This window comes from Aptenodytes forsteri, unplaced genomic scaffold (genome assembly GCF_000699145.1).
Source record: "Aptenodytes forsteri isolate BGI_AS27 unplaced genomic scaffold, ASM69914v1 Scaffold467, whole genome shotgun sequence".
Taxonomy (NCBI): domain Eukaryota; kingdom Metazoa; phylum Chordata; class Aves; order Sphenisciformes; family Spheniscidae; genus Aptenodytes; species Aptenodytes forsteri.
The window spans coordinates 1,730,056-1,754,348 of NW_008795298.1; the positions used below are offsets into that span (position 1 = coordinate 1,730,056).

The 24,293-nt window shown below is 45.0% G+C and overlaps 1 protein-coding gene across 1 annotated transcript in view; it reads left to right on the forward strand.

Moving 5' to 3' along the window:
• Positions 1–24,293, forward strand: part of ADAMTS3 (ADAM metallopeptidase with thrombospondin type 1 motif 3) — a 141,133-nt gene that overhangs the window by 12,403 nt on the left and 104,437 nt on the right. Inside the window, 2 exon segments of the mRNA XM_019472082.1 lie at positions 496–523; positions 8,773–9,173. Coding sequence (XP_019327627.1) covers positions 496–523; positions 8,773–9,173 — 429 coding nt within the window.

The following is a 24,293-nucleotide window of genomic DNA, read 5'->3' on the forward strand; positions in this document are numbered from 1 at the left end:
GGTGCCGCGCCGGCGGTGAGCTGGCATCGGCATCGGGCTGCTGCCCCTGTCCCCGCTGTCGCTCGGGAAGCCCAGTTGACTTTCCCGTTCTCTGGCGCGGAGACGAAGGAGAGCTGTCAACACGCGCGCCTCGTTACCGGCCTGGCACCCGCGCTGCTCGGAACTCATCGCTTTCACGGACGTTAAGGCCTTCGGCTGCTGAACTTAGGTTTTGGCACGGTGTCACGATGCATAGAATGGGTCATTCAGAATCAGGAATTCTTAGCAGCTCTATTTATGTTAAACTTACTATGGACTCTGTTAGTCTATCGGTGGGAACAGCTGTTTAGTCAGTTAAGGAAAAATGCCATCCCTGGAAACCAAAAGCAGACATGCAAAAAATGGTGCAATACAGACCCAAGTAATTTTTCAGCCTTCTAGAAGCACTCTGCTGTCACACGTTGCATAGTAATTGCACTAACGACTTTGTGCGTGTGTTTCTCTTCTCTTTTGCAGGCTGCTAAGGAACAGCAGATCCAAATAGGTAAGTCTTTCTAACTATTATTGCTGCTATCAAAACGGAAATAAAAGAAGTAAGCTCAACTAACTAGTTTATTTTCTGGAAAAATGATCTGTATGCAGGCAAGCATTCCCTCGTGTACCCCCACACCATTACCACCCAGGAGCATTTGTAGTTTCACGGTGATGTGGCATGAATTTGCATGCCCTCTCATTACACGTTTTTGCATCCTGATACGTCTGTGCTTCCCTTCTTAAATATAAAACAACAAAAGTTTAAAATTGCAGCGTGCTTAAACTAGCCCTCTGAATGCCACGGCAAATCAGCTCTGGGTCAGACGCTGTGTCTTCATTTCTACGTTTCTGAACCGAGGAGGAAATGCCTACTCCGTTTGGCTAGGGCGCACCGTGTCTTCATACCGTTTTTCTTCTGTATTGGAACTGTTCAGCCTTTTCTGCTAGCTGGAAAAAAATTGTCTAATGCCAAGGCCTCTTCGTATTCTGTCGACGGGCACAGCGTGCTTGCTGCATGCCTAACGATAGTTGCTCGCTGTTGCGTTGTAAACTGATACGCTCACGTAAGGAAGCGCCGTGCGGCAAGGTTGGCGTCTGTGAGGAATGAGGGTACTGAAGTGAAAAAAGGTGCTTGTTAGTGCCCACGGGGTGCTTCATCTGGAACCTTAAGCCTCTCTGACTCTTTTCTAAAGACAGGAAGCTTCATTGTAATTAGGAGCATGCGCACGCAGTTTAGTTTCAGAAGATCTGTGTTCATTTAAACTAAGGGATAATTCGGTGCTCTGTGGGATGGAAGAGGTTGTGGAAAGGCGCGGAAGCTGGTGTTATCTCTCCCAGGGCGTTAGTGCAAGGGTGTGCCGTCTTACGTGCTCCTGGCCTTACGCCGTTGTGAAATGAGCCTTTTAACAATTTGCTGTTGAGCGCGAGTGCCTGCTCCTGCACGTGGGAGCGGGCTCTGGAGCTTTTCAACGAGAGGAGCGGTAGCAGTGGGAATGGACCCCAGGCAATTTTATTTCCAGTTGCCGTTAGACCTCCAATTTTGAGGTTTTGGTTCAGGTTTTCATCTGAGGTTTTGTTTGGAAAAGAATTTCAAGTATTCCTCTAAATTTTGGAGGTCTCGTCTCAATTTCAGTTCTGGCACTGCATTCTTCTGGGCTTAGGTTGATTTCCACTGTGATCAGTGAATAATGGGAATTGAGACAGTTAGGTACGTTTAAACCTAACTGGCAAACAGACTTTTTTTCCAGTGGTATGCTGATCCTGTGCTTTATTTCGAGTCGTTTCCATGAGAAATGGATTGTATTTGAATTTCAGAAACCATAAGCTATACGGGAATGCGTCTTTTAAATTATACAGTGCATCAGAAAAAATTCCTTAATCTGGAAAATAACTTTTTTTTCCTTGAACTTTTTCCTTTCTTTCATGGTCCCAGCATTGCTGTAGTCGGGAACGTTTGAGGCGCACAGGAACCGCACGAGAGAGATGATAGTGCATGGCAGAGGGTGAATCAGGCACCCCACGCAAAGCCGCCAGCGCCAGGTCTGCGTGCTCGGTGTGGGGCAGGCTCTCTGCCTGGCTCTCATGGCACCTTTTGCAGCTGATGTGATCTCGCCCTCCTCTACCTGGGAAGGGGCAGGTGGGAGGTGAAGAGGACGTCGGCTGGGGGGTCTGTCCGCTCACAGATCCGTGAGTCCCTGGTCCCAAATGTCCCGCTGTGCAGCTGGGCGGTGCAGGACCCCCTTGGGATGGGACTCGGTGTTGGCTGGTGCCCAGCGAGAGAGAGCTGCTGGCGCGTCTGTGTCTCCTCAGCACAACCACACGGCTTCTCGGTGGGTTTTGGTTCAGGTGAGCGGGACTGAGAGTCCGATGGCTTACCGAGACCAGGCTGTCTGTGAGTAGCTCTGGCTTTCAGGGATCGATGGTGTTTTGTTGAGGGGAAATCTGTATTTTCAAAGCACAAATAGCTAGTTAACACTTGGAGTCATTGGGATTTGTCCTACGCTTTGTTTTTAAAATGGTGATATTTAAAGTAATGTTTGATCCTGTAAATTCTGATTCAGAAAGTATGGCTTACTCAGTTTAGAGTTTTACTGACGACAGTAAAACCTGCATTAGGATTGCCTCCAAATGGGCTGTCCTACTTTTAAGTCCCTATTAAGTGTCACTTTGCATCGGTGTTGTATATTTTGATTTGGCCCAGGGCTGGCTGCTGTCAGCAGCTAATCTTTTCTCGTTGCCTGGAAAGTCACTTAGGACAAATGGAAGCATATAGGATTTTATTTTTTTTAACTATCAGTGCGGAATGTATTATAGAGATAGGGAGTTACCCCAGCTCCATTAACTGCATTAATGCATGATGTACTGCAAATGCCTGGAAACTGTCAGGACGAAATGGTACTGTTGTCACTCATGAAATAGTAAGCCTGAAGGTGCTGGCACTCGGGGTGGTGCTACATCTTGACTTCTCCTGCCTCGGCCTCCCACGCAGCAGAGCTTCATCGCTGCTCAGTGCTGCTTCTGGAAGAAAACTCGGATGTCTAACCTGCAGAACGGCAGTGCCAGGCTGCCCCACAGCCTGGATAAAACACGTTCACCTGCAGTTCAGCAGAGGCTGTGAAAATACCACAAAGAGTTTCTTGAGCTGTCTGTATCCCTGGGACAAGTTGACAGTGAAGTAAAGGAGTGTGAGGACACTAGAGAGAGGTATACCGTGTGAGCCTCTCTTCTTGCGGTCCCTTGCTTTTATTCATCCGACTTGCAGTGTCTAGCACTGAAGTATACTGCATAGCCTCATCCCTCATCAGGTGGAAAGTTGTGTGGGAATTCTCAACAAATCCATCCCCCTTTTCTATCTTGTCTTTCTCTCTGGGCATTTCTGCCACCTAAAGGCAGCCAAATACAGAGCGAATGGTAGTTCTGAAGTGATCCAGGTTGCTGAAGGAGAGGGACCAAAACTGCTTCTTGGTTTCTGGAAACCACCAGCCAACGATGAAGGCAGAAAACAGTGACGACAAAACCCCTGCGAGGGTCGTCTGTCCGTCACTGCACCATCTTTTCTTGTTATTAAGCAGCACTTTGCTAAGTGGCTGGAACAGCTCTGTGCTCATCCCATTGTGGTTCTCAGTGGGATGGAAGGGTAATCTCTCAGAACACGGGACAGTCTTTGTATTGAAATGCTGTCCTCTTAATTCCTACAGCAGCAGGTAATTACTTTTTTCCCGGTACTTCCACTGCAAAGCTGGATGTCTGCCACCCAGCGATCTGGCTGTCTCACAGCTTGTGAATTCCATCCGGAAGATGCAGGCGCAGTGATGCTCTGGAGGTGTTACGTGAGATCCGGTCCTTTCGCCGAGGTAGCTGAGCTTCCTCACCCTACGAGCCACGTTCAGATACATCCTCTGAGAGAGATGTGGGAGCTCTGGAAGCTGACGGTAGCTCACTGGTCATCCCACCATGTCCGTTTGGGACAGTCTGGGGGTCGGTGTACAGTCCGGTGCTGGGGCAACTTGGACGGGGTGTTATCAGGAGTTCCCGCACGTTTGTTTCCTTGCGCAGTACCCAGCATCGTCTCTGCCTAAACAGTTGTGCTTTTGGTATAGTTTTAATAGGTTTCCACATCGTTATTCCTAATCAAAAAGTTTGCTAGCGATATAAAGAGGCAGGTGTGGTTACTGCACATAGTAATTAATCTCCGTCTCATTGCCATGGCTCAGAAAATGTTTGGGAAAAAATGATGCTGCCGACACGTTCACTCAGTGGACATAATTTCACAGGTCACGGTGATAGGCGAAGGAGCTCCTGTGATTGAAAAATTAATTTGTTCACAAAAGTCAGTCCTCTGGCTGCAACGCAGAAGGCTGGAAAAAGAGTCCTGTTATCAAAATTTATTTACATGCGGTGTGAGCAAAAAAATAATCAGAATAATGCATACTAAATGAGGTTTAAATACTTTTTAAAAGAAGAAATAAAAGTAAAGTCTTCAAACTTGGGTAGCTTTGTTTAGACATAGAAATATTTTGTCTGAAATTTCAGAAATTCCTCCTTTTCCACTGATTCCACTGATTTCAATTTAGACTGTGCTTTTGAAATCTTTTTTTCTTAAGTGGATGCTTATGCATTTGGAATTCTGCTGAGGACAACCACATGAACAATTTTTGATCAATGTATTTCACAAAATCTTATGCCTGAAAAAATAGTACTCTTCCAAATGCAGGTGATTTAAAAAAAAAAAAAAAAAAAAGTTTTGGACTTTTGAAGCTCCATTGTCCACAGTTGTTGTACAGTGCAAAGACAGCTACTGTGAGCCAGCGGTGTTAATTCTTCAGCTCCATGTGTATTTGAGGGGAAAAAAGTATGCACAGCCCTCTTCAGAGGCATTCTCTAGCTAATTATCTTTTGGCACACAATGAAAGAATGCGATGTTCTTTCTTAAGTGCTTCCTTTCAACTTAAACATTGTGCAACTGGAGCAGCAGTTTAAAGCCAGATTAAAAAAATGAAGCAAATTTGAAGTTAAGTGCTTTTTCTATTGCTCTGTTTCTTCTCTGATCATTACTGTAAGCTTTGAATTAGCAGAACAGATCAACTCTGAAATTTTAGCATAGAAAAGGGAACACCTTCAGGTGGAATAGCATTTCCTAAGACCATACGGTCTGTGGAAAAAGGGTAATATAAGTCAGTGGAGGAGTTTAGATGTCTTCAGTATTCAGTCATGTCACATTTAATTTTAATTGCCTTTGAACAAAAGGCATTTCCTCTTCTAGCTCAGCATTTAGAGACTCTGGAAAAGGCTTTTGCTGACTCAAAAACTTGACAGTTCTTATTTTCCACCCTTTGTTCCGACCTTCTTGTGGCTAGCTGGCTGTTCTTCTTATTAGCAAAATAGCTTCTTTTTTGCCCCCGCAAGTAGAAATCTGGGAACGCTGCTGCAAGATGTGCAAAGCAATTTCTCAGTTGTGTGGTGAACACAGAATTTGATCACCAGGCTGTGGTCTCTGGCGTTGAACGTCCTGCTTTAAAAAAATAAAAGCCACGAAGAATCTCGGCGAGGTAAAAGGAGGGGTGTCAGTCTGTGGATGAAACCTCACCGCTGAAGCGCGGGGAGATGGGAGGATCTAGGTTTTTACTTTGACCCAGTTAGGATATGCAAGCCAGCAGCTCTGTCTCCTGTTCGTGGCCCGGTGTCTAATTAATAAAAATGAGTTTAGAGTTTTAATTTGGTCCCTTCTCTAAGGAGAGAGATTAGCGATCCTGACTCAGAATTCCCAGTGTTTTAGACGGGAATTATCCTAAGGATAATGTCCTAATTAGGATGCCGGTTTTAGAACCTGATCTTGCAGGTGTATGGCAAAATAGGTTGAGTTGGCTGCTACCGAAAAGCACTGTGACTGCTAGCTGTAGGACGTGGAGTACGTTTTCAGAACAATGGACTTGAAAATGATAAGGAGCTTTTCACTTGCCTGGGGTGTAGTACTTGTGTATTACGTAAAGATATTTGTAGTGCAAGAATTTAAATGTCCGTGTACATCCTACTAGTGCCATACATTGTTTTTCTGTCAAATCCCTCAGTAACTGGCATAAAAGAAAATTGGAGGAAAAAACAGTTCTATGAAGCCGTTAGGAACATTTTCCTACTGAAGTTACTCACTGAATGCGTGAGTCTCAAAATAAGCAGCCACTGCTACCAGGAGAGAGGAACTAGCTACTGAGCTTTTCTTCTGTTAGTTCTCAGTTCAAGTGTGAGTCGCACTGGGAGCAGGTAAAATTTAGCTCGTTTAATTAAGTATATTTATTTGAGGAATTCTCAGTGGCACTTAGCGGTAGCATCTGAGCTACCCAATCGTGGAGTTTTTTAAATGAAAAGTATCAGTAATATCACTCTAATATTGCTTTAGCCAGTTCTCTCGGGAAGAGAAGAGCTAGGGAATAACTATTTCTGTGCTAAATGTCTTTTTAACTCTCACGGAGTCTGATACACAGGCAATAAGACTTAGGCTTTGGTCCAGGTCTTAGCAGCAGTTTGGCCCACAGCTTGACCTGGCCCGGGAATGCCTCTCCTCCTCCTTTTACAGGATGAAAATTGGACACCGAATATCCTGATTACTTCCAGATTACAAAGGTCTCCCAGAAAAGATAAACTCATTTGATGGACTTGTTTTACGGTGGTGTGAAATTACTTTAAGGCAACGGGAAACACGTGTGTGTGTCCTGATGCAGGGCTGCAAATGTGGTAAGCGATAACGGGAGACGACCTTTCTCTGAGCAGAAGAGATGATTCTCTTCCTTTTCTCATCAGTGCCTAAGAGTAGCAGAGAGCGCAGAGGGAAAAAATTATTCTTTTAGGCTTATAATGCTATTTTCAGGGTACGGGTAAGGGACTACACAGAAAGAGGCTTTTTTTTTTGGGGGGGTTGGGTATTGTAGTCACTTAGGCAAATTCAGAAGCCAACTGGAAGGTTTCCACTCAGCTAATGTTGCTGCTAAGTAGACAGGAATCCTGAGCTGACTGGTGGGAACCACAAAAAAATGACAGGCAAAGGGGGCTTTCATTGCCATTACCTTTTTTCTGCCGTGGCTTTGCTTGCTGGGCCAGTGCCTCTGCCAAAGCAGGTTAGCCTTGGGATAACTTCTGCTGGGAACTGGTTGCCCGCAGCCTTGCCTGGCCACACCGTTCAGGTATCGGGGGATGCTCTGGCACTGATCAGAGGTATTACAGCAGTGACTTCTCCTTGGAAGCGCACCTTGTGTTTAGGACACGTTGCCTGAGCTAAGGGTCGTGCCCTTGAGCTTCTGTAGTATTACCTGAGGATTTCTTTAGTGCTATCAACAGAGTGTGGTTTTGCTGGTTTTATAGCTTCTAGGTATTGCAGTGAAGTGCAGGACTGAGGTGCAAATTTGTCACGTTCTGTGTTGCTTTTTTTTAATAATTAGCTTCTCTGTTGTTTTTGAACTCTGTTAGTCAAGTTAGGCAAAGAGGAAGGGCAAGAGCAAGTTGCTGGGTAAGGGGATTCGTTAGAGGAGATCTGTCGGGGGATAAGTTACTGCTTATGCCACTGCTGACATCGATGAATTTATCAGCGGTATGCGATACCCGCTGGATTCTTTTCCCTACTTCAATTTTCTAAGATGGCAGAAATACGCGTGCAAATTGCAGTTATAACCAAGCATGGCGCTTCATTTTCAAAATCTTAATGGAGGTCTTGACCCAGGAGCAAGCAGTTCTGTTTAAGGTGTGTGAAGGATTTGCATGGCATTTCTTACAAGAGAATTCAAAAGGGCAGCTGCCTCTTCTTTGGCCATTAAGCAAACCTAAACCCCAGGAAACTCCCCAGGTAAATGTAAATGAGTATTTCGGGGTTTTCTGTGTAAGTTTTCTGGAAATAGAGCCATGAAAGGTTTGCTTCTTGAAAATTTTGGCACGTAGAGGGTATTTTGCATGCGCTTAATGTGTATCCCAGCATCTGTGGTGCGTGTTTACTTGAGGTGCATAACTGGGCACAGCTTCTTGTGTTTGTCCACCTTGGCGTGATCCGTACGCTCCCCCTGAAGGTGAAATGGCCTTCCGCTCGCGTTATCCCCGGTTTGCCATACCTTGCTTAACATGGTGATGTGTCAAACGCTTTTCTTTTCTTACGTGTCCTCTCGGTGTCTGTGTAAAAGTAGTACAAAGCATTTTTATAATAACAATGGGTAGTGTTAAGAGTGTTAAAGGCCTTGCTGTAGGGTACCCAAGTGAAGATTTATAAGCCTGAGTGTTCCAGCTAGAGAGAGCAGTGACACGTACCTTACGTTTGCCTACATTAGGCTGGTGTGCCTTTATCCAGACTAGCTATCTAGTAGATAATTCGATGCACCCTGGTGTGCTAAGTGGCACCGTCCCCTGCCCTTTTAAAAACATACAGAGGTTTTTATCATTCTTCGGCTGAACTTGTCGGTGGAGTGATTTAGACTAGCTCTAACAGGAATCCTAAATCGGGAATTTTGGAAGGGGAGGTGTGAGGCAGAGGGGTCGTACACACGCGGCATTTGCTGTTCGGCCTCAATGCGCAGCAGTCGTGGTGTCTCGTACGGTAAATGAGCTGCAGCTGGAGCGCTCCCTGAATGGGCATAGCCCCTGACGGCCAGGGCAGTGGCCTGCTGCGTCCTTGCATTTACCGTTTGTTCTGCTGACGTGCACTTCTGTAGCTGCACATCTGGTCTTCAGGCTCGTTCCATGCTCTTGTTCTAATCTGAGTTTGGTTTTGGGCATTTCTCTTGGCAGAATTACGAAAAAGCAGACCGAGACCATATGGGTTAGTGATTCCAATTAGTACCAATGCAGATGGAAGCTACATCTCCAATATCCTCTCTGCAAGTCACCAAAGAAGATCAACGCGGGAGGTATCCCAAAGTCCCAAACGGCTGTATTTTAATGTCACTGCGTTTGGAAGGGAATTCCACCTCCGGCTGAAACCCAACACTCGTTTAGTGGCTCCCGAGGCCGTAGTGGAGTGGTACGAAGACTCTCTGGAAACTGGAAACGATGCTGGTAACACGACTCGGACTAGAACTGCTACGGAGAGATTGTGGAGAAGAGAGCCCCTGTGGACCAACTGCGCGTATGTGGGAGACATAACTGACATCCCCGGAGCTTCTGTTGCTATTAGCAATTGTGATGGTCTGGTAAGGCTTATTTAATGGCATTAACGTCTGGTATTTTACCACTTCGTACACAGCTTTTGTTGCTTTTAACTGCACATTGCTAATGATATCATTTAGAGAACTTCATTTCTTAAATCCCTCAGAAAATGCCTCAGTACATATTGTTGTATACAGTCCTACTGCTTTATTCTGGGATAATTTCTCTGAGTTTGATGAGCAAAGTCCTTGATGTCACACTGGTGTGAGAGACAGAAATCAAACCTACATCTTGTTGGTTTTCCTTTTTACTTTCATGAGGTGTTACAAATGGGAAAATTAATAACGAAGTCATTTTAAGACTTAAAAGACGACCTTTTGGTGAGTGAATGTAGAATTTGGCATCCAAATGGTCACTGTGTACTTCTCGGGTAGCAAAATCACGGGCCGCCCTGTAGTCCAAGAGTAGCAACAGATTGACGTTGTAAAGGTTTTATTTATAAAATAAGCATGCTTTTTGTTTTCTTACACGCAGTTTTGTTTCATCAGAAGGTATCATATGAGAATTAAGCGGTTCACATCCATAAACGGTTCGTTCTCAAAACTGCGCTGGCCTGACTGCTGTGTTAGTTGGAAACGCGTGGTATTTCATTGTGGCTTCAGCAGATGCAATGACCGGCTCGGTACACAAATCCCATATTGAAAGACTGGGCATATATTGAGTACACATACCATTCGTTAATTCAATCATGCGGTAAAGAAAGCTAACAATACCTACCTTGTGCTCTTTAAGTAGCAGGAGCAGTGGTGGAACACAACTGCACCGTCCAGGAGGATTAACGTGGTGGTTACTCTACCGCTATTCAGGAGAGGAATCATACCAACAAGTCTGCAACAAGTATCCCTTCTTGGAAAGAGGTTTCCCTCTTCCCGTCACATGCCTCATGTTAATGACTTGATTCCATTTTGCGATAAGTACCGGCTAGCGAACCTTCCCACCTCTGCAGTGTGCCTCAGTCGCTCCATGAGTAATTGCGTAAATGTCTCAAACTCCTGGTTCAGAGCTTAGGGCTACGCACAACCAAAACTCCTTGACTTTCCTTACTCAAAGAAAGGAAATACTGGGGGAGTTCACATCTGAGGTGATGAGCTGATGCCAGTCTGGTGCGTTTTGTTTGTTTTGGGGGTTTTTTTAGGAGAATCTGTTGGCAGTGTGCTGTGTTTACAAAGGCCGTGCAGACATCTACCTGGATAGATACAGCCTCAGATGGAGTTGTGACAATGAATGAGACCCTTGGCTTGAGAAGCTGTATTTTAGCAGTAATCCTGAATGAAGTTCTTGTGTTAAGTGAGACAGCGCTTTAAGACAATAAATTGGATTAAATGGAGTTAGATTGAGTACAGCAGCTTCAGCAGAGATTGACATGTGGCTGACAAGCTGCTCGTGTCGTGTTTTCAGTTAACTGAAAAGTCGCTGTCTTCACGAACCTCGACATGTATAAGAAGACAAAGACAACCAAAAAGGAGTACAGCAGCTTCAGCAGAGATTGACATGTGGCTGACAAGCTGCTCGTGTTGTGTTTTCAGTTAACTGAAATGAAGTAGTCGCTGTCTTCACGAACCTCCACATGTATAAGAAGACAGCAGATACCAAAGGGGTCCTAAGTAAAGAATAGGAGATTTCTCGGTTGTGTGTCTTATTGCCACTCTTTTCCCATAGCGCCCAGGAGAAGCCCTTCATGTGCTTTCCATGGTTTTAGGGACTGGACTAGGAGAATGTGCGCTTTTTGTTTTGAGGAGGAGAGTGGGTAGATGCTCCTGAGTCACTGTTGTCTCTGTTCGTCTCAACCCCAGCTGTCTCGTGCGGTCCTTGAGGGGCTTCTTCAAGCCCCTGAACCACCCACCATGTGGCAGGGATGGAAACCAACGTTGAAGCACGGCCGTGGTATGAAGCTGTCATGACTCCGTTCCCTGCCCATGCTGCTTTCGCACCCGCCTCGCCCGGACCCGACCTTAGCTGCCGCTCTAGCTGCTGCGCTGCATTTTACTTTGCTGCCTGGGGACGCCCTGGCTGGTAGAGAGCTGCTGCGGTGGCTTTACTGCTCCCTGTTTCGGGCAACGAAAGTGAGAACAGCTAACGTGTTGAAAACCATCTTTTTGAGCGCTTTTGCTTGCTTACTTCACCTGACTGTTGTAACAGTCTTTTGGAGCTCTGAGCAAGTGAGTGTGGAAATAAATAAATAAATAATCCTGAAGATTGATGGGATTTCAGATTTTTTTTTTCCCCCTCCCACCAGCTCCAAGGTTAGCAGAAGTAACTTGAAGTTAGCATTTCTGCCTTCTCTGTTGCTGTACTATGCGTCTCTCAGCCAAGCTAGAATATTTGATCTTTCAGATTTTTTTTCCCCCTCCCACCAGCTCCAAGGTTAGCAGAAGTAACTTGAAGTTAGCATTTCTGCCTTCTCTGTTGCTGTACTATGCGTCTCTCAGCCAAGCTAGAATATTTGATCCTCAGCGTATCCTAAAGATGTGAAGAGTGAGATAATATGGCTTAACAGAAACTGGAACAAGAGTGAGAAATTCTAGGGCCATGTGTCTATTGGAAAGATTTATTTTCGACTTCAAAGGAATTTAGACACTCTCCAGTGTAGCCAGCTCGGTTCTTACCTTGTGGGAGAAAGTAAAGGGAATCGCTGTGGTAACAGTTCACTCAATGTATAGCTTATAAAAGAAGTTTGATGATATAAGTAACAGAAAAAGGACGCCTGGCTTGCCACAGGTTAGCGACAGACCTTGCAAATTGTATTTTGTGCATAAGGAGATTTTTAATCCTGACTCATAAGACACCTGCTGATAGTGGGGCAAAATTGTGTGTTGTGCTAACGTGTACTTCATAGAGGTTGCTGAATTTCGAATTGTTTAGTGTTTGCTCTCAGCACTAGATGTATGGTTATGATGAACATAAGGGTGCTAAATTTTGATTGCTTGATTGTAAATGTATGGAGTAATTGGCATTTGCACTAGTAAAGCAAGATGTTGCCCATGGTCTCTTCCTGAATCTAAACTTACATTTAAAAACCTAAATATTTGAACACTTTTGTTTTGAAATAGTTTCCATATCTACTTTTGCAGTAAAAGTCATCTGCATGCCAGCAGTTTTGCAAATTCCTATCTTCACATCTGCTTAGTATCCCTTGAAAATAATCCTGTTTGTTTAAAAAATTGCATGCATGTGCATGCACTTGTCATAGCACTTAATTAGTCATGTAGAAGCTGCCTGTTGTTCTTAGTACTGTGTTTCAGAAAGCTGGTGCTTCCGCGGGTTTCTATTGTATATTTCTGTTGTTGTTTTGGTCAAAATAGCAATATTTGCTGTCACAGTATTTATAGCATTTATCAAATACTCACCAGAGTTGCAGCAAAATTTGTACCTGAGTTGCAGTCATCAAGCAAAATTATCCTTCCGGAGTTCAGACAGCGTGTGGAGAAGCCCTACCTTGTCTCGCTTCAGGAGGATTGTGTAGTTAGTAGTGCCTCGCAGAATTTAGCCTTCTGGTAATTGATCACTGGTACCTACTATAGTTAGTGCTGCTTTTATCTACTCCATATGTTCGTGTTACTGAAGCTTGCTCTGCAATGGCAGTCTTTTGAAGCTCAGATGGTGCTGTCGTAATGCAGAAATGTTGATCCAGCTTTGGGAAGGGAAGAGTGCTGGTGAAAAACCTGATACTTTTTTTAGAAGTTTATCCTAGTGTCATGCTGACATTCATCAGCTGAAAGTAACGGCACCCTTGGGCTCTGAGGGCTTGAGAAATTGAAGCCTATCATCTCTTACCAGAGGAGGGTGAAAGGAGAAAAGCTCTAAATAACTTTGATCTGCAGATGGTAAAATTGTAGTTTCACAGACAGCTGCCTAGATTTAAGTCCACTGAATGATCCCTTGCCTTTTCTTTATTTGGCTTTGGTTTAGTAAGCGTTCAGAGGCAGAATATGTTGTAACAATGGAAGGACGTACAATTGTCTGGGCATGACAAGGCCAGGCAGAAGGCTCCGCTTACCCAGACAAGGCTTGCGGGGTACATGTGCTCCCCTCACGTATTTGTAGTCCTTAAATTCCTGCGTTCTTGTGTCTCATTCTGCCTCCTTCCTGCTTTTCCTTCCTTCTAGTGCCTGTACAGTAACATCTCGCCTCGGTACTCTTCTGTCGTCCATCTCGTCAGGCTCAGACTTACTAGGGGGAGTAAGTATTATTAAAGGTTCTAGGCAAGCCTTCCTGCACGGGTTTCCCAGCCCCTTCCCTATTTACGTCTGAGTAGCGTCTTCCCTTTTGTCCTCCAGGTAAAGATCAAATCATTCAAACAGTCATGAAGAACTTGATTTAATATATCTGATTTAGCACGTCCGAGTGTGTTAACGGTGCCTTCTCTTCTGGATAACTGTGGGAATGTGTTCTGTGTGTCTCTGCACTAAATGAAATGTTTAATCTATTGTAGATTCCTAAGCAAGGTAGTTAACCTACTCCCAGGTGAGCATATACTGGACAGGATTTTTGTGTATGGCTCGTGTGGTAGGCTTCCTGTTCTGAGATGCCAAGGTGCTACAGGAGGTTTAATGGCTTAACTATTCAAAGCTTACTGGAGTTTATCTGACCTTGTAATTCGCTGCGAAGAAAGTATTGGTAGGCATCTAGGGGAGCATATGGTTTAGAAGAGTGGGAAAATAACTGCAAGGTGTTCAAGGAGGTTGCAATGCTCTATCTGCTGTGGAAGATGCAGAAAATGGACAGCCTCAAAAAAACATTACAAATGCTTCGGATTGTAAATAAAGAGAACCCAGCAAACTCAGCATTTAGAAATAACAAAGTAAAAGCTATAAATCAGTCTCTGCCTTTTGTTGTAGAGAAAATTACTTGAGTTTCTCAATTAGCTTTCTTCCTTTTGTAACAAAACCCAAAGAGTTGTTGGTATGCGATGCCTTTGGATTGCACTTACACTTGGAACTATGTCTTTATAGACGTGCGCCTCCTTGTTTGAGTTGTGATCTGGTTTATATTCACATATATGCAATGCCAAGTGTGAATGTTGTCTTCTGTTTCTTACAGAGCATTAACCTTTCTTGTTTTAAATGAAAGAGCCAGACCCAGTACGATGAATCTTTAATCTTTGACTTCAGATACCAAGTAAAATGGGATTTGTTTTGTTTATTGGAAAACCATGGCCTTCAAGTCCAGGGCTGCATACACTCATTTGAAAGTACAACTGTTTGCAGATGAAAGATCTTCAGTAGTCTACCCGCCTTTTAGTGTTGAGCTGTCAAACCAGGGAAATCCTTGAAGACAGTCCAACTGTCAAAAAAAAAAACACCCCAAACCTGCTCAGATCTATCACTTGTGACGGATTATTCCTCACTTGCTTACTATCATCCCTTTTTTCTAAGGATATTGAGACATGAAGAAACTTGTGTGTGTCTTCACAATCAGTACTTTCACACAAGTTAATGTGCAGCTGTCGGTATTCGGGCAGTTTTAGCATATCCTCAGAGTTTGGTTTTGATTATCTGACATGACAATCCCCTAGCACAGACCTCTTGAAAGTAGGGACTCCTTCAATCTTAGCCTTTAACTTTGTGTCTTAATTTCACCCTTTGTGAAAGGAAGCTTCCTACCCTCGGTGGTTTTGGCATTCTTTTCATTAATGATTATAGCGTTATTTGAAGTGTCTGAACAGAAGGACGTACAGAGATGTGCACAGTTACTTTCCTTTGGCAAATATGTTTGCAATACAGGCTGGAGTATCTCAGACTAGAGATACTTGCAACAAAGACTTAAGCCTCGGTTCAGGAAAAGCCTTAAAAACGTGCTTAAGTTCAGGCATGTGGTTAAGTGCATACCGGGATCTAAGCAGTTTCAGGGCATTTTGATTTGTTTCAAATGCTTTTTTATTTCCGTTGTTCCATCAAGACTGAAGTATTAAGGCTTATTTCTTGTTCGTGTGTTGGTACTCATATACTGTTTCAACATGATTTCCCCCAAGCTGGCAAGATGATGTTGCTAAATGGAGAAACGGCTTTCTAGGAGCTGGTGATACGTTATCTCGGTGTATTAGAAGAGCATTTTGGAGACAAACACTTGAACTGCTCCTGAGCGTCGGGTTATAGCACACGGGAAACTCTTGATGAGTTTCCAGCGTCCTAAATGCCAGCGTCCTAAAGAATATTATTAGGCGCCCACTGTCGAGCAGGGCTGCTGTGGGAAGGTAATCGGAGCATCTCGGCTTCTCGGTGCGATGGCAGCGAGCGCGTAGCGGGGCGCAGCCGTGGCGGGCGTAGGTGCGGGTGCTCTCGGGAGGGCCGGGATGTGCATCGAGGCTCGGAATGGGGCCATCCCCTCGGCCCTGGAGGTCCCTCCCAGTCCAGGCTGGGGGCTGCGGGGGCAGCGTGGGAAGCTGCGCGCTTCCGCTGCCCGGGCTGCGGCCGAGCAGACATCTGGTAGCGCAGTACCTTCTGGGAGCGCGAAACACAGGAAAACAGAATAAAGGGCTGGGGAGATAGAACCGCGTCGGGACCGCGTGCTGCTCTGTGCAGATGGCAGCAGTGTCTTAGATGGATTTAACGTTCTTACATTCGTGCTACCCTGCCCTATTTTGCACTTCCCACAGTAATTACATCCTTGCAGTGAACTCCCTTAACCTGCCGTGCCTGTTCTTACCACTTGCATTTTGCTGTACTTGGCAGCCCTGCGGACTTATTAACTGGGCTTGATAGGTTGCAGCTGCCTCTTTGGATAGACAGATCCCATCTGGTAACCTCAGCCCGTCCTCCCCATTTGACTGAGCAGCCTTTGGTCACTGTCAGGCTGGGCTTGGACTTCATCCCTGTCACGTCTCCAGTACGTAGCACTTCCTAGAGGCTAACACAGACTTTTCAGACGTAGTAATCCATAGTAAAGGGGATTTCTCAAAGTTCAGAAGCTCCAGAAACTCGGAAAAATGCAGTGCCATCGTGTCGCTTATTCAGGACTTCAGGCTTCTTGCATAAAACACTGAGGGAAGGAGTACTGAGAAGGGAGGTGATGGTGATTGAAGTAAAATGTCAATATAGTGTAAAATAATATAATACAAAAATTCTTTTATGTGTCTAGTTTGCTTCTCCTTGAAGTTCTCACTCAAAACAAGCGGGTACTTCATCCTTACTTTGTGTAGTGTAGGCTAAGTTTATGCAGATGGTTGCTCAAGATCCATTTATTTCTTCTTGTTTGTTTTGATAAGTTTTTCTAATGGGGCCAGATTTGGGCTAATGATAGATTTGCCTCGCTTCTTAGCCCTTGCATCTCCTTCTCTGCTCCTGCCTTGCATTTCTCCCATTCTCGCTTAGAACAAATTGTCCTTTCCCACGTAAAACCTCCCTTTTCTTCCAAAGCTCTCATCAAAACTCATTTTTGTGAAGCTTTCTCTGTCACGGTAAAGTGCCAAAGAATTTGTGTCTGCGAGATACCGTAGGTAGATGTGTGAATCGCCTGTAAAGCATTTGCAAAAGGTGATGTGAGCAGGGAGAAGATCTGAGGCCTTCTGAGTCCCAGCTCAGCTCTTGCCCTGTTCCTCAGGGAACCTCAGCCCATGGCCAAAGTAAGATTAAACCCGATTGGAAAGAAAGCTTTTTCTCAGAGGTGCAGAGAGAATCTCTTCGCTCCAGCAGATAGTTTTAGAAACGTATTGTTCATACCACCTTCTGGCTGCCTGTTCAAGGATGGTGAGTGGGGGAAACCTCCGTGCTTTGCACTTAGTGTACCAAGTAGGAAGTAGTAAAAAGGGTTATGCTCAGAATTTCCACTTGGTTGTACGCTTTACGTTTTCAAGGCTGGTTGAACCGCTAAGTCCTCCTCTGAAATGATAATTTTCCGAGGGGCCGCAGCTCCCTCTCCCTTTGTTCCAAGGATCGCGTGGTCATAGGAAAAACTGAATAGATATACAGTAGCACTGCTGTGGACTTAATGTAGATCAAATTGGGCCAAAATATAAGGAGCCGCACAAATACCTTTCATGGCACGGAAATAGACTATCAGTTTGGGTAATAGGTTTTCCAAATGGAAAAAGATGTCATGTATTTTTAAAATGGAGCGCAAAAGCAAAAGGCCTGACAGCCCCACTGAGCTGAAGAAATCCCTCCTGCAAGAGCTGTTCTCCTCCTGAACGGAGAGGGACGGAAGGAGCCCAGTCCGCTGCTGCTTCCCTCTGCAAAAGGTGCTGAGAAGAATCCCGGGTAAGGAAAAACTGGGAGCGTGGCCTGATGCGGTTAAATAAATAAAATAGATGAAGTACGTCGCGCATCCCTGCACCGTGGTCCCTGTCTGTCCGACTGATGATACAAGAAAGACACCGGCTCCTGCCATGGCAAAGGGTGAGGGGACTGCTGGGGAACATCAGCAGAGGGATTACAGATCTCTTGGGCCTTGGAATATGAATCAGGACCAAGAAAATCCCTTCTGAGAGAAGGGATCATGGACAAATTTGAGAATTTTTTTTTCCTCCTCCTCTCCGGTAGCCTTCCCCAAGCGCAAGTTGTCAGGGGGAGAAGGAAGGAGCGAGAACTGGGACCGTAAGCAGACTTCAGCGAGGTATTTGAAGTCTACCTTTTAAGTAACTCAGATTTCCCCCTCATCGCTTTGATTACAGTAATTACTTTCTTAAAACCAGGGCTCGTGATTCCTGACAAAACACTGGGCTGCTGGAGCCTACGTGGTTCCTCCAGGGCCCCAGCCAGGGTTTATGTGCAACACTGCTGTCCTACGGACATAGGAATTAGTCGAGGTGTCTGTGCACGACACTGCAGAAATTGTTAAAAGTTTTATTTCAAGGGGCTCGACAGTCTCATATATAAGCTGTCCAAAGATTAAACGCTTTAAGTTCCTTCTTCATTTGTGCCGTGGTGCGAGTGATGCTTGATCAGAAAAAAGGGGGGGAAAAAAACCCTTTTCTGCTCGCTTAATAACAGCCAACTTAAAAAAAGATACCTGTGTTTGTAGTTATTTTTGAGTGAGAAATGAGGTTTTTCTTACTTAACAGCATGTCCATTTGAAGATTAATGTATTGATGAATTTTTCCACATTGTTAGCCAGGTAAAATATTTCTGAACACATCACTTCATGCTGCATGCATTTGGCTTCAGAGTAGTCCATTTAGCAGCACAAACAAATTCAAGATAACACAGATTTAAACTGTGTGTAAACCTACTGGATAATAGTTCATGTATGTATCTGTCTTCAACCTAGAGGAATGTCCCAGCCTGGTTTTATTAAGGTCGCTGTATCTGTTGGGAAGATCCTGGGATTGGTTACGTTTTGCACATTTTAAGACAAGCGTTATATCGCCACAAATGTGTTTCCTGGACCTCTGTCGCAGGAGAGAACTCCGCATCCCTTGCTTTATCAGAAAAGAAGGTGTTTAACGAGTACAAACCTACGGAGCCATTTTTTTCTGGTACTTCAGTTGCCCTTGGGTCCCTTCCCGACTCGGTCCTCCCGCCCTGCTCCAGTAGAGCCGTGGTGTCCGCTCGCTCCCAGGTTCCCCTCTCGGGTGCCTGAGGGTGGCTGTGTGGGCACACCTGTGTATACGTGCGTGTGTGAATGTTTTACGTAGAGAGGAACTTTTTGCTCCTCAAGGGTGGTGTAGCAGTTAAACTTGAAAATAGCATTTACTAGTTTTTCAGTTTATTTCAAAATATTTTTCATGTGGCATATTTTAAGGAAAGGAAGTCTGTGTGAAGTAGTGTATTTTAAGTCCACGCGTCCCCATCTCGAGGTGTTGTGTCTTAAAAAGCAGAATGACTGTGTTCTTACCATCTTTCTTCGCTTACTCTTCATTTCACTGATGGAGTAGCTCACAGAGGCGAGAAGGTGGTTAAGCTATGAAAGCGATGCTTGTTTATGGCCATGAATATGTGAAAATAAACATCTCTCATGCGTGGATTTGGACAGGTTTGAGTTTATATTCCAACAGCATGTCCCTACAGAACAGTTGTGGTTTTACAGCCCTTCTTGAGCTAATCTTAACGGAAAATAAATTTTGCTAAGCTGCTCCTTTGCCCCTGTATGTAGAGTACGCCTGTAGTAGCGTTTCTGTGGTATGGGTGCTCTGCAGAGGAGAGGGGAAAAAAAAAGAAAGTTGCCCTATTTCTGTGTAATGCAACGAAAACATTATCCCTTCATTTCACCCTCAGAATCCCACTGAGTCTGCTCTTGAGTCCAGATTTTTCCAGACTGTGCAGAGCCCGGGAGGAGCAGGAGCGGGTGCTGACCACTTCACGGTCCCTGTCGGAGGCAGCAGTGGGTGTGATGGAGTTGGCATTGCTAGTGCTGGCTTTGGTGTCACATCAGTATCTGATTCAAAAATCCCCAATACTGAGTGTCCTCATCCTGGCACTTGCTTTTCTTAAATAACTTGTTTCATGAATAGCAACACAGTGAAATTCAGTACTCGTTTCACCAGCGTTTATTCCATAAGTATCACCGTGTAGTAAATAAACTTCTGCTGGCATTTGTGATGAGGTAGCACGTGGCTGAAAAATGAGGCTGTTCTGGGACTTGAGCTGCTTCCTCTTACTGGAAGAAGGTCCGTTAAGCTTTCAGGGTTTAGCAACGGCTTGCTGTGGCATCCCAAACAGACTTTCAGCCTCCCGAGGAGTAATTTGCGGTCGCTCCATGGCAAAAGCAGTGATGAAGGGTATTGCAGGATGCATCCTTGGATAGCCTTCCCTTGCTGACGCCATTACCACCTTCTTCTACCTTTCCAAGACAGAGAGCAGGGCTTACAGGGGCACATCCCCCGCCGTGGGGAGGCAGCAGGCAAATGACCCGTCTGCAGCAGGGGGCTTTGGCTGCTGAAGCCTGCTGCTGTCATCTAGGGCACTGCCATTAGGACCCATCCTCCAGGTTTTAGCTCTTTGCTGGATCAGAAGCAAGTCAGAGCGTGACTCCGTTTTCACCTCTTTTGCTGCATTTCTTAATGTGGTTGTTCTTGCCTCTCCTTGGCTTAGGGTATCAGAGCAGGCATTTCAGACCAGCAGAGGGACTCGTCCGTTCCTGTTAATGAGGAGTGTTTTGATGAGGCCTGGAATGAAGGTCCCTTAGGCTTCCAGAGAGAGGAAAAGCTCTGCCAGAGCAGCAGCAGCCTTGCTAGCCTGACTCGGGTCCTGCCACACTCCCCTTGAAATCACTGTTACAACATGTGGTTGCAGAAACCTTAGGAGACCATAGTCCAAGCTGACATTGTCCCTCAGTAGGTTCCTTTCCATCACCGGCCCTGCTTTGCTTGTAGAAATGAGATAGCTAGAAAACGAAGATGATCTGTTCCTTCACGGCTTACGTGCAATTCAGGGGGGAGCCGAGGAGTGTGATGGGCAAGGGAGCTACGCGTGCGCGTTCGCAGACACCACTGGACGTGTGTCTTGCAGTACCTTCCTGGAAATAGTCCCATGTCGCAAATACCTTGCAGTCAGTACCCCTGCACGGAGAGGTCACACCATCCCGATGGCGGCCTTGCGTAGGCTCTGTGTTTCGGGAACTGCTTGCCTACCTGTGACATTTTCATTCCCCAGGAGTAAATTAATTCCTTGCCGCAACAGACTAGTTTGGGAGCAGTCATCCTCAAATGGCAGAAATGAGTGACAAGGTACTTTTTTGGCAGTTTTGATGATGAAGTCTAATAGATACCTAAATTGGGTCAAAACGATATTTTGGCCTCTGGGTTTCATGTCACTTTGTAGTTCTGGTCCCTTGGAGCAGTTGGCCTCCGAATTATTTTCCCTGACCCAGAACTTCATTCGGAGACCGGAGACCCAAGGTTGTCTGAGCTTTGTCCCGTTCTTCTGATGGCATTGGACTGAAGAAATGAGCTCCTGAAGTAAAATGGCCTTGGAAATACCCTACGTTGTTGGCATGCTGCCTCCAAACTCTCCTGTTTTCTCTTCCCTCTCTGGAGCTTATTTCTTCAGTGCAGAACAAAACTCGGAATGTAGTTGGAATGGAAACTGTGCAGATTTCTCATGGGACATATATAGAAATGACATAGATAGTCAGCCTGTTGCTTTCCTTCATCCAGCTCCCTCTGAAAGACCACCTGGGCAGCGGGGCTCTGGGTGGACTGATTTTAGGGGATGGTGTTGTACAAGGTGCTGGCATTCCTGCCCTTTTTTCCTTGGCAGGCTGAAAGGATATTTCCCTCTTGCGAGTCCCTTCTGCAGATGGATCCTCGCGGAATGAAATAAGGTTGGAATGAATAAGGGAATAGTTTCCAGCAGACTGCTCTTAAAGTTACCAACGCTGTCAGGTTTTGAGGTGGTGTTTGGCTTCTGCCCAATCAAACTGTTCCTCCTGTGTCTGTATCTTTTGCAAGAATGTGTTGTATTATCCATAAGCAGCTGTATCAAATACAGCTTTTTCTGGGGAAGGATCTCATTATTTGAATACCTTCCCAAAGTGGTAGTGAAGGATTCTGTTTCAGGCAGGATTATTTCCATCCTTGTACTGCGCGAGGAGTTGGGTGGTGCACCAGCAGTGCAGTAGATGGGCAGTAGCAGTAAGAAAATAAGAGATTAGAGACTGACACTGCTTGTGAAATAGCTGTTGGGGTCTGGGGAAAAAAGTAAGGGAAACGGACAGGAAGAACATTTCTGAATGCATAAGGCTCCCTTCATTGCATTACATTGGTTCCCTTGCTTTACATTTACAGCTGCGCTTGCTACCTTTCCATTTGTCTTGTAAGAGTTTTAAAAAGTCCACGTAAATTGTAATAAACGTCTGTTAAAATGTTTTGAGTGAATTGCCGAGCCCCTGCTCTGCCGTGGCCGACCTTAATGAGAACCGAAAGCCCTCAGCGCCTGCTGGCACCTCAAAGGGGGACGACCTTATTTTGTCAAGTATCACTCTATTTAGCAAATGCTTAGAGCCTAGGAGAGCACATGCCTTTTTCACGTCTTAGAGGATCACCCAGTCCCAACTGTTACGAAGGCTTTGGGACCAGCAATCCCTTTATAGGTGGAGACAGAAATGAGATTTTCTTGGTTGGTAGCAGAGAGACCATCTTGTGGGAAAAGGCTCTTTCCAAATCTGCCCAAGATCAGATTTTTTTTCTGATGGAAAAGGAAGGTTGGAAGGAGAAGAGGAAATGAAGTTGGTTCAGGCTGGCATCTGAGCGAGCTGAAGTGATGAAATCCAAGTTGCCTATGAACTCTTTAGGAGAGGAGGACTTCACTTTGGGGGCTCCCTGGGGGCTCTCTGGAACGTCCAACAGGAATAGCCCAAAACGCTTGATTTGGGAACTAAAGAACTACCCCAGGTTTGCCAAAATGTGTATGTGCTGCATAGCCACAAGTGGAAAATGCGATGCTAAGAAGTCTAGCTTACACCTTTACTAGTCTCTTTTTTTCTGTCTTTCTAGATCAGAGAGAATATTTGAAGGTTAATTAAGACACTTCACAGTAGGTTGTGAGTTAGGCGGAGGAGAGAAGAACACACAGGTTGAATTTTAAGCTGCACTGGTTATGCTAATGCTGAACACGGAGGTGTTTTAATCAGGCCATCTTCTCTCGAAAGGGATTTAGGAACAGGCATCTGTAGAAAGTCTGCGCGAAAAAGCTCCGACTCTTCATAAAACTAAAATGTCTCAGCTTTGATTGCCACAACTTCTAGACTTTCATTTATAGTTTATTTCTGATTTTGAAAAATTATTCTTTACGACAGAGCGTGCTTTTATGTGTAATTCATACCTCTTAAGCAATGCATTTAGGGGCTCGAACTGCTATTTACAGATCAGCATAACCCAGCTCGCTCTATCTCACGCGACTGAGAGTAGAAACAGTCACTGCTGGCGCAGCGGCCTGAAGCGTGCTGTGAAGCTGAAACTGGGGATTTACGTGTTGCCCCTGTTGCAGCCTCTCTGCTCGAGGTACTGCTGCCTTAGTGCTATCTTCTATGTGATGTGTGAAGACCTGCTCCAAAGTCAAGAAGGAGGCTGTCTAGCACTGCTTCCCTGTTCGGCGTGCAGAAGATAAGCCCACGCTTGCAGAGGTGGGGAGCTCTCAGTGAGTGTGTCTGAGCTCGGTTAGGGGACACTGTCCTTAGGGCAGGTGCTTAAAAAACGGTCTGAAACGCATCACCGGTGGCTGGGTGCTGCTCTGGGTATCTGTTTTGTAGCTGTTATCGAATCACACCTTTTAGTCTTGGCATTTGCATTTGCACAAAACAGTGTTTTTAAGGTACTTTGACAAATAATTTCCTTTCTGGATTTTTGCTTTTTGTTGCCAAAGTAGTGTATGCTTCTTAAATTTTTTTATTCCTGGAGTCTCACAGCTAACAGTTTATAAAATAGCCCAAGCTTATTAAAATTACGAAGTACAACCCTTTTTTATAGTTTTAGTAATAAAAAACAGATTGTGTAACTTCTGTGGACCCTCGATAACACACATAGCGCACATGAATTGGGCTCTCATTCACGTTCTGCCTTCACATATCACATGTGGTAAAGTATGTGTCTCAGGAAAAGAAAGTAAATAGATACTGAAATAGTCAATGTTCTTAAAACTTAATCCTTGTAACCTCTCTCAAAGTTCTTATTGACTGTAGAGTTTGTACTGAATTTGAAACTGCATTTTGTAGGGTAGAGATACAGAAGCTATATTCAGTAATGCCTTTTTTGATGTTCCCTGTTTATTCAGCGCTGTACTTACTTGTATCTGGAATTTGACCTCGGAGCCGCGTGGTCTGAGGTTTGTAAAGGGGGCAAGAAACCAGACTGGACAGAGAAATACCGCGCAGGGTTATTGAGAGAAAAGGGAAGAGCGGAAGGCAGACAAGATAGGTTTGTCTGTTGCAGGAACTCATCATCTGCATACCAGTTCTTACCTCTTTCGGAGGGTCACGCTGCCGCTCTAATCATCGCGGTCTGATTCAGGCCCTGAAAGAGCTATGGAAATAAAAGTCAGTCGGTTCGACCTCCTGACCTCATGTTTCATCAGGAGTTTCTTGAAATGATGGATAAAGCTGCAGCACTATTGTTCCTGTTAATGGGGTGAAATACTTCCTTTCACTTGGATTTTAGACTGGTACTTAGTTTCCACAGACTACTTCTGCGACTTGGCTGATAACCTTAATAAATTACTTTGACTTTCTTTTTT